Below are 15,035 nucleotides of genomic sequence, written 5' to 3' on the forward strand. Positions count from 1 at the left end.
GAGGCATGCCTCAGTTCAGGGCTAAGCGGTGGAAGCATTAAACAAGCTGTTCTGATCTGTCTGAGGGCAGCCGGATAAGTATGGTGTGTTCTGTAGCCACTTAAGAGAGAGCAGAAGTGGATGAAGGAGTGGTGAGCTGCAAATGTGAGAATGTTGAGGTGTAGGAATTGGAACTGATGGGAATGAATAGTTGAGAGAAGGAAGTGATGCTGAATGTGCTTGCTCAAACAGTAGTTGGGAGAAATGGATTGTGGATGAGGGAGTTGCTGTTTAGTGAGTAAACCGAGATGATCAGCTACTGGTGTGGTGAGCCCTGGAATAATCTGTCAAACTAATGGCATGTTGAGTCACTTAGTGATTTTCAGTGTGTGGAAAAGAATCCTAGAAAGACTTGAGGCTTGACACAGATCTCAGTCCGCCCACAGGTGAAAAAACTCTAGACACAACTGGCTGCTTTGGTCAGTCAGACTTGCTGGTGGCAAGGCACCGCAGTCACAGGGATCTGAAAACTCCTGGAGAGTCTTAAAAAGATGTCCTCTGCTTTGAGTCATTCTGTCCATGTAATAAAATATTGAATTCTCACAGGCTTTAGGATGCTTTCTATTTTGCTATGTACAGTGTATGATTTTTAGAAATCTCCTAAGCGACAAACTTCAGAAGTAGCATAGCGAGCCAGAAAACTGGCATGAGAAGAGGTGCTGAACATGATTCTTGAAGCAACTACTAGGCCCATAACTCTTTCTCTATGTGGAAAGGATATTGGGAGCTTCTTGAGAGACCTCCAATAAAATTTCAAGTTGTACACATATTCCAGAGACTTTGTGTCTCTTGGTTGGAATAAGTACTTCAGTAGCCTGCTAATGAACACTTATTGCAGTTATTGCTGTGAAGTAGCTAATGGATATCCATCTTTCTTTCCTAGTGGTCACAGGAGCTACTGATGGGATTGGAAAAGCCTATGCAGAAGAGGTAAGAATTCTTGTTGTTTGGAGCTGTCCTGATCCTTGGCAAGTTGTCAAACAGCAGGCCTTGTCCCTTCATCTTGTTTTAACATGTATGTGTGGCGATTGAGATGTTTTGTGTTGCTTCCCTCAGATGGCTAGCTGAAAGTCAAATCTCTTTTCACTTATTTGCGACTTCTTCTGTCTTCTGCGCTCACCTTGTCCTTCAGTTTTTACTTTTAACTTTTTTAGTTAGTGTAATTATTTTCACCTACCCCAAGCCTTGGAATTTTCATTTGGTATTTCCTGGCACTGGCTAAATGGCATTTCTAGCTGCTTGCACTGTGTTCCACTTATTTCCCATGGTTTATCAAGTCTCTGAAGCTTGTGCTTTATCTCTACCACTTTTACTGTGCTTTTGCTCTTGATGCGTATGCGAGTTCCACATGTGGCACTGCAGTGTATTGTTTTAAGAGAGAAAGTGCCTGTTCGTATGGGGCAGTTTAACCTATGCACCCAGAGAACATCATGACAAATAGTGCTGACTACAGCAACTTATAGCAAAAATAACTTTTAACTCCAGCATCAGTATCAAAGTGGGCCTGTTTGTATTCATTTTTTGTCTTCTCCAAGGCACGATTACGATTGTGTGAGGTAATGATCTGTGAGGGGTCCACTTTTCAGGAGTTTTCTGTTTTGCAGGGCCCTCAGGCCTTGTTGAGGGCAGTCCTCACCCTTCAGACACCCCTTCCATCCCAGTGTGCCCCCCAAGTACACTCCTTCCCCCCAGGCTCCTTGCTGTTTTGCAGATAGGAGCACCCACCCCTACTAAGGGGGGAGGCTGATGTCAAGAGCACCTAATTCTTGTGCAGGGCTGACAGCTCCAACATGCCAAATTATGCCAGTTACATGGCCCTGAAGCAAATTATGCAACACTTAAGTAACTGCCTAGGGCAAGTGGAAGGAGGTTGTTGTGCCCAGGGCATAGTACTACTGGGAGGAAGCCCTCTGATGTGCGAGATGCCCCCTGAACATTATGGGTTGTTGGTTTCAGGCTCTGTATGTTAGGTTATCAGGTGAGTGAAACTACAGTTTTGCTTTATGTTCTGCTGGTGTCTGTGAGAGCTAGGCTGCCTTTGAACACAAATGTGTGCTGCTGGCAGACCCCTGTTACATGTACAGCTAGTAGGAAAGCTGATTTGCAAGTATTAGGCCCTGATGGGAAACATGGGCTGTTTCAGCTTTTTTCTGGTGTTACAGTAGGCACAGAGCACTCCTGAGGGTGCAGTCATTCCTGAGTTATAAAATAAGATGTACTTTCCCCTTTGAATGTTCAGGTGGATGGATGTTTAATTACATCAAGTGAATAGAGGGTGAAATATGAAATACCCTAAAAGATTTCTCAATCTTTCAGTTAACTCCAGATTTGTCTGTCTTCCTAAGACTGCCAGCAGAGGCTTGACTTTCTACCAGGAATTCCCTTCAGGTTACTATAAATGCCACTGGCATATACAGCTGCTTGGGTACTCACAGCTGTGAATATAATCATGCAAATTATTTCCTTCTCTTTGGAGGAGTTAAAGTGAGAAATGCAAGTGTTGAGATCTCCTCTCCAAAAGTTCAATATCATCTCTGATTATTGGTGGGAGAATGTTAGAAATTAGTGAATTCCCTGATTTATTCTGCTGTGGTTGCTTTCCTTATTTTCCAAGCAATAAGCTGCTTTTATACTTTTCATTCCCGTAGTAATAAGATCTTTGTTCCTTGCTCAGCATTGATATACTTTTCATGACGGGGCTACCCCTTCATGAACAGTGCTCTGCCAAATGCACGTGTTCTTCTCTGCCCAAGTAATGCTTGCCTTTGGTTCCAAAGGAGCACACTTTCTTTCTCCCTTGTTTTTTAATAAGGGTATACTCAGGACTTGCTATTTATTGCCCCATTGTTGCTGTACTCCTGGTTTCCAAAAGCAAACAGCAGAAATTTCGTGTTGGATGATAAACTACAGGTTGTGATCCAGTTGAGTGCATGATGATGCGTATCTGCATCTCTTTAGTACTGCTCTTGCTGTACTTGCTCTAACAAGAGCTCTAACTCTGCTTTTGGGAGAGCTGTCAATCACATTTGTTCTTTGAGAGAAAGAGTTTTAACAGCAGCTATGTTTTGCTATCAAAGTGGAAAATGTGGTAGTTACTAACATTGGATTTATGGAAATTAGACACCTACATCCACCAACTCAATTTAGAAGGATGACTTTTGCTTGCATCAATTAATCCTTAAGCTGCAGGAGAGTCTTCCCATTGTGCTACTCTAGATTAGTTTTTGTGATTATTTTTAGGTCCTCTCATTCGGTGGTTTCATCTTGACGAGGTCATTGGCCAAAGATTCAAGTTTAATGGCAAGTTATTTACAGTGTAACTGGATCTTCCTCATTCCTTATATGAAGAATGTAATCAGTTACTGGAACCTCAGAGGATGATTTTTTCTCTTTGGACAGCTGTGATTTTTTTCGATTCACTAGGCTTCTATCAGTGAATATTCAGACACAGCAGAACTCTATCAGGTTACATCAGTCAGTGTGCGCTGTATCTTTTCTGAGACATATTATTTCTTTTAGTTGATACCCATTCCTAGTTACAAGTTGTTTCTTAGACATTTTTCATGCTCTGTATTTAAATGATTCTTCATGCCATTTGGTTTCCATTTCTAGATTTGAGACGAGCTTCTCAGAGCAACTCTTCAGTGTCAACATGGCAGCAATTTCTCTCAAGTTGCTTTTGCTGTGGAAGTTCTCAGATTTGCTGGAAGTCTGCTAACTTGATGTAGCAATGTGACTTTACTTGATCTGTTTTTGGGACTGGTACAGCTTGGCACTTTTCTGTAAGCTGAGGTACCTGCTTAAAGCAATCTGTGAGCCCGGAGCTCACTGCTGACAGAAAGCAAGCTGTGTGTCAGCAGTCTTGAGCCTGCACCTATGAGGAGTAGCTGTAGGGCTTTCCTGCCCCTTGGTACCACAGCTATTTCACAGTAAGCAGATTATTGTCAGATCGTCCTCAATATCACAGGCAGAGATACTTTTAGGTAAACCTTTTGCCTTTGCTTTCTTGATCCTGTGGAATGGGAGAAAGCTATCTTAATCCCTTCTTCTCTTCCCACCATCTCCAAAGCCCACTGCTTGACTTTATAAAAAAAAAAAAAAACTGTTCCAGTAAGCTAGCTGCCTGTAACAGTAGGATACGTGTTTTTACTTTTCATTGGAATAGGCATTTGCAAAAGAAAGACTGTTTATTTTCCACTGCTGGGTAATTCAGGTATGTAGCTGTCTTTCTACAATCTGTTAAATTGTTAGATGCCATTACAAGCATGCAAAATTAGGTCTGATTTGATGACCAGGATATGTTGTGGCCTCAGCTGAATTTACACAGATAACTTCTTTACAGGAGCTATGTGAGTTAAGTTGACCTTTATTACTTATGAATAGGCAAAGTAAGAGTAGAGCCTAGGTTCTCCCTAAGTAAGCTGCTAAAGGAAAGAGGCATTGAGTGCAGGGATAATTTTGCAACACAGCTGTTGAAGTGACCATGGATATCTTAACTGGGCATTTTGAGCTTAATTATAGATAGTAGCTTCTTTGGTAGGACTTTCAGAAGTGTGGAAAGACTGTAAAATACCTGCTGTTGGTTATCTGCTGTATACATGTGCTTATACACCTGTAAGAGATGACAAAGAAGATACTAAGTTTTCCATGAGGGAAATCAAGAAAGAAGTGTGTGCAAGTACTTGTCCTGTTTTTCTCCTCCATATTTCTGTGTGAAACTGTAACTCTTCAAACTTGCTGGTCATTGTTACAATATTTGACCAATCCCTGGAATAATTACTATGCTGATTTGGAAGTGATGTATGACTGTCCTTATGTCTCCTGTTCTTTGTTTTTTCAGTTGGCAAGACGTGGAATGAAAGTGGTTCTAATCAGTCGGTCAAAAGAAAAGTTGGACCAAGTTGCTGGTGAAATAAGTGAGTTAAAAACTTCTTCCTTACATTTCACATATGTGCTTATAAATAAATAAATGTGATTGCATGTTAATTTCCTACAGGCTGATATATACAACTCTAATTAAAAAATAAAAGTTTGTTCTTGTCCACAGTGCAAATATTATAGACTTAAGTGATAAAGGCCTTGCTTGAATAATTTTGCAGATGCCTGGGAGCACTAGGGTTTAATTCTGGTGATGAGGCACTGGAACAGGTTGCCAGAGAGGTTGTGGATGCCCCATCACTGGGGCAGGTTGGATGTAGCTCTCAATAGTCTGATCTAGTGAGTGGCAACCCTGCCCTGGGCAAAGGGTGTTGGAACTGGATGATCCTAGGGTTCCTTCTAACCCAAGCCATTCTGTGATACGATTCTATGAATATGTACTTCTAAAACTGTTAGTGTTGCATACCCTACCCATACCAGTGATTGTCATTATAGGCATCTTTGAATGATAACAAGGAGAGAAACATGTAGCCGTTGCTTCACCTGAGTATTACCTCAGCTTGAAGCAAGTATGATTTCATGGGTTTCAACCACAAAGGTGGTTTCTTTGTTCCTTGTTTTATTCATTGTCTAACAAAGCACACAGATTTATTGTGGGTATGAGTGGTTATTTCCCTCCTGCTTCTCCAATTTCATTTTGTTTTGGATAAACTACTCAAAGATCGTTGTAAAGAGCTGTGAGCTCTATTAGGGTAACAAATGTTCATAGTCGTAAGAATATGGGGAATGAGTTGATGTGCAAGTTTAAGAGCCTATGCTAGGGATTGTTTCTTTAGTAAGCATCTAGTAAATTCGCTATATATAAGCAAAAGGGAGTAACTTCAGTGTTCCAATCACAAATGTAAAATCAATATTTGTATGGGGTCGTTTAGTTTCCTTATGTCTCTTGCAGACAAATGATTTTCCTTCTAGAGCGAGGTATAACCATAATGCAGAAAAATTCTTTTTGTAATTTACATCTCTTTTATTAAGGCAGATTTAATGCAAGTTTATTAGTTTATGCATAGTATGTCAAGATAAAAGAAGAAATGTAGCCTTGTGTGTAGAGCTTTTTGATAAGCAGGAGTGGGAGTCGTGTACTATCAAGCATGTTTCTCAGCATAATGATGTTGGATAATGAAGGCTTTAAGATCCTTCTTCTGTGTTACTTGTTTTGCTTAGACTTTCCTAAAATGGTTTGTGTACATAATACAGGTAATGGTAAAAGCTGCTCTCTTTCAGAGGTCATAACAGACTTAAGCCAAAATAATGCAGTTAAAACTTCCATTGAATTTGTTAGTGGCACCGCTTTACTACGAAGTGTAATCTACAAGGAAGTGTACACAAACTGTTTTGTACCATTGTAGTGAACTGCTAAGTCTAATGATAACTAAGTCACTAAAGGGCTTCAGCTGGCTTATTAATGACTATTTTACTAGTTTGCTGAGAAAAATAGGGCATACAGTTCTCTATAAATTAGTTTAAATGTCACTGTATGTAACTTTAATGTCTGTTGTAAGACAGCATATGAAACTGTTTTCTAGAGAGAAGAATCTTTGTGTGTATATTTAGATGGTAAAGAGCATCCTTATTAGAACTCAGATGGCATCAGATCCTGCCTTCTAGTTTGGAAGTAATTGTCCCTGCTCGTTAGTATCCTGCATTTAAGAATGTCACTGCAGTGTCTGATCATACCTCTGATACACTAATCTTGTCAACGCAGCAGCAGGGTAAATCAGCTGTACAGATATCACTGCTTGGGTAACCCATGTGGGTACTGAAGCTTTGCAATTGCAAATACTGAAGTTGCAGCTACAGTCTTGTTGGCGGTTAACTGCAGCAGCTGGGTAATAGCTTGCTGCATATGTGGGCACGCAGTCGCATTTCTTACTATGCTGTATACAGGTATCTTCCTAAGTAAAAACTGAATTGCTGGAATTATCTGCAAATGTCTTGCTTGAGAAACAAATGCTTTCTTAAGTACGAAGTGACAAGCTTCCTGAAAATGGTCATAACCCTTTCTGAACCAGTCTGGAAATCTCTTTCTCCCTTGGACTTGAGAGTGATGCTGACAAGACAGACAAATCTACTGCTTTGAGCTTTCGGTACCAAAATGATGGCTGCTGAGAGAGTTTTTCAGATTAGGAAAAAAAGAAGTAGTACATGTACTTTTGTAGAGCCGCCTATAATACATAATTACTGTTAGGCCTCACCCAAACATTTTTCTGCTTTCTTTCCTAAACGATTCTGAAGTGAGATGACTCATATTGGGTTTTCAGAACATTCTTTTGACAACACGGAGCTACTGAAATGTATACCTTGTTCATTGTAGCATATGCTACAGGATTTGGATAGTCTGCATAATCAAGCAAATCAGAATAGTGCTTTCAGATCCTAATAGGCTTTAGCTAGACAGCAGTTTCTTGTACCCAGACTCAAGCGGTCTCTGCAGTCTGTTCAGATGTTGCCATGTATAAGATGGGCACGTATGTTTTTTCTTTTTTCTTTTTTCTTTTTTTTTTAAGCACTAACACTGCAACTACTCGGATGTTTCCCTTTCAGGTTCTTCAGATAGCTTTACACTTATTCATGATGGTCCTGCAGACCTGAGCTTGATCATGCCCTTCACTTGAAGGAAGAATGCCTGTTTAGCTTTGGATAATCACAGTTCTTTGTATTGTATGAGCTATGTGTGTTTTCTGTTCCTTCCTCGTTTTCACTGATCAGAGTCCTGCTGGTTCTAGCAACGGGTTAGATGTTCTCTGTTGCAATGAGAGGGTTTTTGAGGATCAGCTACATTTATTCTTTTCAGATGAATCCTTTCTTCCACTCTTCAAATATACTTAGATTAGAAGTGACATGTGTGTACAAAATGCAAGTTGCATAAGCACTGTTATAAGAGAAGTGCTGATAGGTCTTTTTGAATGGTAAGTACCAGATGACCTGGATGTGATTTTTCTTGTGTGCACGTGCTTGTACTGTTGTTACAAGACAGCCAGATGTTCTGAACTTATAACTCAATTTGAGCAACAAAAATTAGTGGATGAATTACAAGCAGTTTTTTTGTTTATATAATGCTTGGGTGCTGCAGGATTTCCCTCAAAAAGGAAATTCTCTTTTGTGTTCTCACAGGAATAGGGCTTAAGTCACAGAATGAAGAAAGGATTTTGAAAATTGTTTTCAATGATTGTGGACTGCCTCTCATGGAGCTGCGCAGTTCTGTTAATCAAAAAGCATCATACACAAACGCTCGACTTTCTAGATTTGCTCCACAAAGTTCTTGGTCTAGCTCATAACACATCAGTATTTCACCATCTTTTTAAGATGTCTGTTGTATTGTGCTGTTAAACACTTCTAAATGTTCAGAAAGAAAACCTTTCTATGAATGGAGTCAATCCTTTGAATACCTTGTAATGACTATTCCCTCGCTTGTTGTGTTCAGCAGTGTGTATGGCCCAAGCCATCTTGGGTGCTCAGTGCCAGCAGTTGATTCAAGAAGCATCACAGGTTTGCAAGTAGAAAAACTTCACTTATTGCACTATTGCCAGCAGGTATGTTCTGAGCACGCTTGGAAAGAACTCCAAAGAAACTCACTTCTTAGGGGTTGAAATGTGAAGGATGAAGTGAAAACTAGCTGAGTAGGGAGAATGCTGTAAAGAGATTTTTCCTTAATGAAAATTTGTCAAAAGAAGAATTTGGTCTTGATGTATGTTGTTAGCTGGTGGCTGACCAGGACAGGCAGTAGTGCTGTGTGTGAGCTGTGAGGAGGCAAGAAAAAAGCAATTCATTGTCAGTCTGTCTCTAATAGCATTCAACAGTTACTTTCCAAAACATTACTGGTTTTGTTCCTGAAGTCACTATTTTTTTAGAATTGTCTTGGTTCTGCTAGTTATGTCACTGCACAACCTTCTATTAAAATTAAAATCTGCACTTGATGACTATTTACTTAGCACATAGTGTTCCTGAAGTTGCTTAACCTTCTTGAACTACACAGATCCAGATACTTGAGCTGCATCATAAACTGAGAGCTTTCACCTTCAGACATGGGATCTATCATGCTCATGCTACCCTTTGGTGTGACTGCAAGTATGCACAAGGAAGGAACATTCCTTCTCCATTTCTTAGGCAGATGGCTCTCACTGCTTTTTTTCCTGCTTTCTTGGTAACAGAATTATGGGTGGCACTCTGAAGCAGGCTTGATGCTGACAACTTTGCTCATGCCTGAGGTATTATTGTGGTCTCCTGATGCAAATGGCCAATGACTTGCCATAGCAAATCTGTCCTCTACGGGGTTTCTCCCAGGCAACACCTCAGGTCCAACTACCTTGGAGTACTTAGCCTCATGATCTCTGCCCTGTCAATTGAGTTTTCTCCCCCTGCTCTTGTGCATCTTACCCACCAGCTCTGAGATGCAAGGAAGAACATTTGAACTTAATAAAGAAGGCTGTAGAGCAGACATACTTAATCTGAGGAAGGGAACATCATCTTACTTTCCTTGCATGGGGATTGACAAGGTTCACTTTCCTGAGCTTAACTTGAAGGCTGACTCTGTCTGGCAGTTATTCTGACCTTTTGTGATCTATTTCAAGGTAAATTAATGTTTGCAGCCTTCCATTGTTTGAGTTGGCTTTGGCTTGACATACTGTATCCTCCAATGTTTTTTGGACTTGACGAAATTGCTTCAAATATTTTTAACTTGTTTTAATGCATTGAGCAACACTTAGCATGTTGTAGCGTAAGAATCTTTGATTCAGAATGAACTCTTGGTCCTCATCTTGGGAGGAAGTTTCGCTGCGATGGAGTGAAAATAGTTTCCCATGAGTTTGCCTTGAATGGGATCAGATACTTACTAAAAGAGCAGTTGTTACATAGCATAGAGAGCTGAAGTTGTTATTAATTTGTCAGTAAATAAAATGGATGAACCCTGAATACAATTAGCATATCGTGAAAAGTTAGAGTGATCAGGAAGGGAACTTCTTGATTGTTTTTGTTTTTTCTTTCCTTATGAAGCATTCTGCTTCTGTATTTTCTCCCACCGGGCCATCTTTTTTCTATGCACTTTTTTTGTTGGTTTTTTTTTTTTTCTTTTTTTCTTCTCTCACTGAAACTTTGCAACATAGCTTATCGGTGGGGGCAAAGCTCACCTTTTCCTTAATGCACAAAAACTTAATGACTGTCTACTAAATAACCCCTGTTTGTTACATACGCTTTAATAGATGTCAAAAAGCAGAACTCTTGTGCTGCTCTCCAGGCTAACACAGAATTTGCAATATATTGCTTACCACTTTCAGCATAATGTAAACTTAGTATTACATGGAAAATAAGGGCTAGGTTGTTTTCACAACAAGTGCAAGTCTGCATTACAAATCTATTTTAAGGCAATTGGTAAAAATCTGATTGCCTGAGAGATGTGAAACCAGGACTTCTAAGAGACTGACCCAAGGAGAGCACTGGATGATCCACACAGTGCTGTCGTCTTCTTCAGCTTTGCTCTACGGGTGACATTTCTTAGTAAGTTGAATTCCATTACACCAAGTCCTTTGTGTCTGTAGAAGTTGTAAAAATCTCTAGCTCTGCTTAAGAGGTGCTGATGGTCACTTCTGTATTTTCCAGGAATATGCTGTGAGAGGAAAACAATTTATGCCAGTTACTAGTTCGCAGAGAGAGGAGACTCAATTGGTCTGTTTTTCACCATGGATTCTTTAGGAAAAAAAAACATGAATATGAACAATAAACGGTTCAGCTAATGACTATATGTGTGCTGTGCTTGCTGCAAACTCTCTTAACATGTACCTCGCTTCCAGCCCTCAACTGGACACTATGCTGCTTTCTGTATTCTGTGCAGTTACTGGGCTACTTAACAATGCGTTTTCCCTTGCAGCTCACACTTTGGAGAACCCTGAAGACTGTGCTTTCAAGTTACAGGCTTCTAAAAACACTTTTTTCAGTGGGTGCCAAACTCAGATGAAACTAGCAGCGACTTAACAAACAATAATGAATGACTGTGAAGCTGCTGGTTCCAATTCATGTAGTAACTGGCTCAAATGTCCCGAAGCTGCCTTAGGAGCAAGGGCAGAGTGTTTTGCATCTTGGGGCACATCTCCTGCATTACCCACAGATGCACTGCAGCGAGCTGGATGGAGGGCTGTGTGTGTTGAGCATTGGCTGTGCCTGCAGACGTAGTGCTGCCAATGGGAAGTGCTGGCACGGCTGGGCTGCACAGCCCCAGCTGTTTGCGTGTGCAGCTGCTTCCAGGCTGTCTGGTGCTGTGCTTCTAGCTAGCTTGTATTTAGGGTAAGCTTGATTTAGGAAAGCTTACAGTATTAAGCATACGATTTGAGTGAATGGGTTCATTGGTTGATCCTGTGTGTTGCTAAGAATGTTTTTTCTGATTTGATAAGTGTATCTTAGAGACAATAATATATAGTAGTGGTGGAGTCTGAGTTGCAAGCAGAGGCAAATGTTAATAAAGTGTGTTTCCTTCACGTGTTTTCTAGTAAAAGTACTGTTCGCACAAATTAAAAACTTAGATGTCCCATGCAGCTCGAAGGGTTGTGGACTATGGCTTTAGAGATCCATCTTCTGCTGCCTCTTTCAAAGCTCAAAAGTGAAGAATCAATTTGTGCATATGTTCTGAACCTTGGAGCTGTTTAACACATTTTTAACATTTTAAACAAGATCTGACATTTCTTACCTGTTCTACGCTTTTACATGACTAGATTTTTAAGTATTTACTGTTTTTTGAAGGACACTGTATGCACACTGTGCAATTAGTGCACTATAAGGAATTCCCTGGTAGTGTTGCTTCTGAAGTAGAATGAGAGGAGTCCAGATCTATTCTTTAGTACTCGATCAAATGTGTATATATAAATGCTTATAAAATGTGTTTTAACATAGCAAATTATGTTAAATTGTGGTAGACATCTCATTGTGCTATGCAGAAATGGATACACTATGGTGTTTCTTGCATAACAACTTCTGTTTGCACCCAGCTTTGCAGAACTTTCTTTTAGGTGTGGCTTAATTTATTATTCCTTATTCCTACTTTGCTTCAGAGTTTTATAGGGATATCTGTGACTTATTGTAGGACTTTTGTTTGGATACCTAACTGTTGCTGCATATCTGCTGCCTTTCTGAATACCCACATTCTCTTCCACTGGGTCTCCGTGCAGCATCCCTCTGGATTAGGGTCAGCAGTGATTATGCCCATCTTTTAGGCTGATCTTACTGCCCCTTTCACAGAAATGGATAGTGTGATCTATCCTTCAAGAGAAGGACTGACACAGCTGCACATATAGGAAGTCTCTTCTGATTCATCCTTTTTGGTATTCAGTATGTTAGTGGACTTGGTAACTGAAACATGAATAAATGCAGGTGGCAAAAGAGCCCAGGGTCTTTGCTCTAGATCAGCTTCTCTCTACCTGTGCTACTGTGGACTCATTTCTGAAAGCTGTTCCAGGTTCTTCAAGATTTTTTGTGGTTTCTCCTGCTTAGCCCCCAAATAAATGTCCCCATGTGCTTTTGGTAATCTGCGACTGATTTTTGCATCCCACTTCAAAACATCTTAATCAAGTCCATGGTATTGAGAAACTTAGAGCCATAGTTAACAGCAGATTTCTTGCAATTTTAAGTTCTTACAAAATGATCAGAAAAAGTGAGTTCTTCTTATAGTTGGCTGATTTTAATAACCTTCTATATGATGCACAGTATCAACAAATTGTACAGCAATCTGCTATTGCCTGTCAAAGTATTTGATGGTCCTTCTGGAAGACAGATTCAATGTACACTTAACATTCTATGTGCTACGTCTGTGAATTTTGGAAGTCCTAAACATGATGCATTCCGCAAATGAATGGGTCTCTGTTGCTAAACAACTAAGCTGTAGAGCTGTCTGCAGCCACTCTCGTCTTTAATTCTTCCTATCTGCTCTGCATAGACATGGCACTAAAAAGCAGGAGTTTTTGCTTTCATCTCTCTACTTCTCTCAATTTATCAAATTATTACAAACTGTTTCTAGAGTGTGGATCCTGGATCAGTGTGAGTCTTGCCACTGCCATGAAACTGAAAAGATGAGGTCTTTATTTGTGAATACAGTTGAATTGATTTACTCCTAACCAAGTTTTTCTTACCTGTATGTTGAAGAGTGGAGAGTTATTTTTCTTCTCCTGCCATTGCTTTGCTAACTTCTTTGGCCATTCAGAAGCTAAAGACCAAGTGACACCTCTTCTGTGTTTTTGCAGGCTGTTTCTTTGCCTCATTGTCATGATGGCAATATTTCTATCAGGCTCTGAATATAATCAGAAGAGTTGTTTCAGTTCTAGCAAAAGGGTTTTAATGCACTTTCTCTGAGCTTGAAATAAATGTTCCCCATTCCTTCTTGCAATGTGGACCTCGTGCGCCTTATCCTGAACCTTTCTGTTGTAAAGCTGACTGGATTTGTTTCAATGTATGTAGCATAAATTCAAGCTGCTGTATCCACCCACTTTAAAAGCAGCAGTGCAAGTACTAATGTTATTTTTAGGGAGTCACTTCTTAGTTTCTCTGTTTCTCTGTGGGATTTATGTCTGCAGACCCCATTAACACTGACACTGCCTCTGTCATGCCGACAGAGCTGCTTCCGACCACCAGGCTGCTGTCTCCTTTCATTTGCATCAATGTTCACGAGATTGCTTCTCTGGGAGAACCTTCTTTCAAGTCCAGCTTATTTGGGTGTCAAAACTTCACTTCCTGAGCATTTTCCAACCTGTTAACCAAGATGTCAGTATGGTGGGGAGGGAAAGCTACTGTTTTGATTTGCTTAAACTTCCACAACAGTGACATAGAAGGTAAGCCTTCCTCCAGGCCACTTTCAAATTCTTTCTTAGCCTGTATTTAGGGCATAGATCACTGTTAGAAACTACTAACTTCAGTTTTTCAAATTCCAGTGTTATGCTTGTTTTTTGGTGCTCTAGGTGCAAGATGGTGCTACATTGCCTGACTTCTTTCAGTAATAAAGATCTGCCCGAGTTTGTTTAATCATTTAGATGCATTTAGATTACCTGCATAGCAAGACACTGGATGCATTATCTGTAAATTACTCTGTCTGGCCTTTGGAGTTACCTAAAAATAGATAATAGTGTTTGCTTCTCCTAGTGAGGTTGTAACTAACTGTCCTGCAGATGAGAAACCAGGCAGCCTGCGTGTCTTTCCGGATGCTATTCAGAATGATGCTGGTGAGGTTCATGCCATGGAGTTTTCCTTTCTCTACCTTCAGTTCTGGGCTGCCCTGGCTTTGTGCACTTCTGTTCCCTCTGTTTGGGCAGTTTGTGGCTTCTAGCTCCGTCACTCTCTTCCTTGAGTAGTACCCCCTCAAATGCCGGAGCATTCCTCACTTTTGCTCTTGCTGACTATGGATGTGGCACCTGGAGGTGCTGTTTCCATTGGAAGGTAGAACTGGGCCTCTTGGGTTTTATGGACTCTTTAGCAATCTTTGCTCTCATAGTTATCTGCATGCGTAAGAAACAGTAATGTCACCACTGTATGGGTGTATAGGTTATTTTCCCTGTCAACTATGTTATGTCTTAAGTCATGTGAGAGTACACGAGTATCCTTTTAATAAACCTTCTTAAATTGCCAGTTTACTTTCTGATTTTCATATATTGGACTAATTTCCCCAAACATTTGTTTGCCAGAACTTCCACAAACTTCAGTTTTGCATACAGGCGTTGTCTAAAAAGAAGGCTTTAAGAAGGCTGTTGAGATCTGGACACATAGTTAATGCATTGTTTCTTTGCAGGCAGTGTGTGTATTTACTGTATTGAAGTTTTGCATAGTGAGGATCACTTAGAAGGAACATGGAGGACAGATGCAGTGCTTGCTTTTGCTGTCTCCATCCCACCATCCTTAGGCTTGTGAAGTTCAATAAAGTTAGGATTTGTAAAAACTGAAAGAGGTTCAAGTTCTGGAAAACCTAGATGATGTCACCAGGAAATCTGTCATGCAGAGGAAACCTGAGAAGGACAAGAAAAAGGCAAGTACATTTTAACATCTTCATGTCCTCTGGCTCAAAATTTAGGAGTAAGACAAGTGCATTATCTTTT

At 40.3% G+C, this 15,035-nt stretch overlaps 1 protein-coding gene across 1 annotated transcript in view; it reads left to right on the forward strand.

Annotated features, from left to right (window-relative positions):
* The first annotated feature begins 897 nt into the window (after nucleotides 1–897).
* The window catches only part of LOC104911129 (very-long-chain 3-oxoacyl-CoA reductase-like), a 29,651-nt gene continuing 15,513 nt past the window's right edge, over nucleotides 898–15,035 (forward strand). Inside the window, exons 1-2 of the mRNA XM_031553595.1 lie at nucleotides 898–969; nucleotides 4,880–4,955. Coding sequence (XP_031409455.1) covers nucleotides 898–969; nucleotides 4,880–4,955 — 148 coding nt within the window. The remainder of the gene's footprint in view (nucleotides 970–4,879; nucleotides 4,956–15,035) is intronic.

This window comes from Meleagris gallopavo, chromosome 5 (genome assembly GCF_000146605.3).
Source record: "Meleagris gallopavo isolate NT-WF06-2002-E0010 breed Aviagen turkey brand Nicholas breeding stock chromosome 5, Turkey_5.1, whole genome shotgun sequence".
In the NCBI taxonomy this organism is placed as follows: Eukaryota; Metazoa; Chordata; class Aves; order Galliformes; family Phasianidae; genus Meleagris; species Meleagris gallopavo.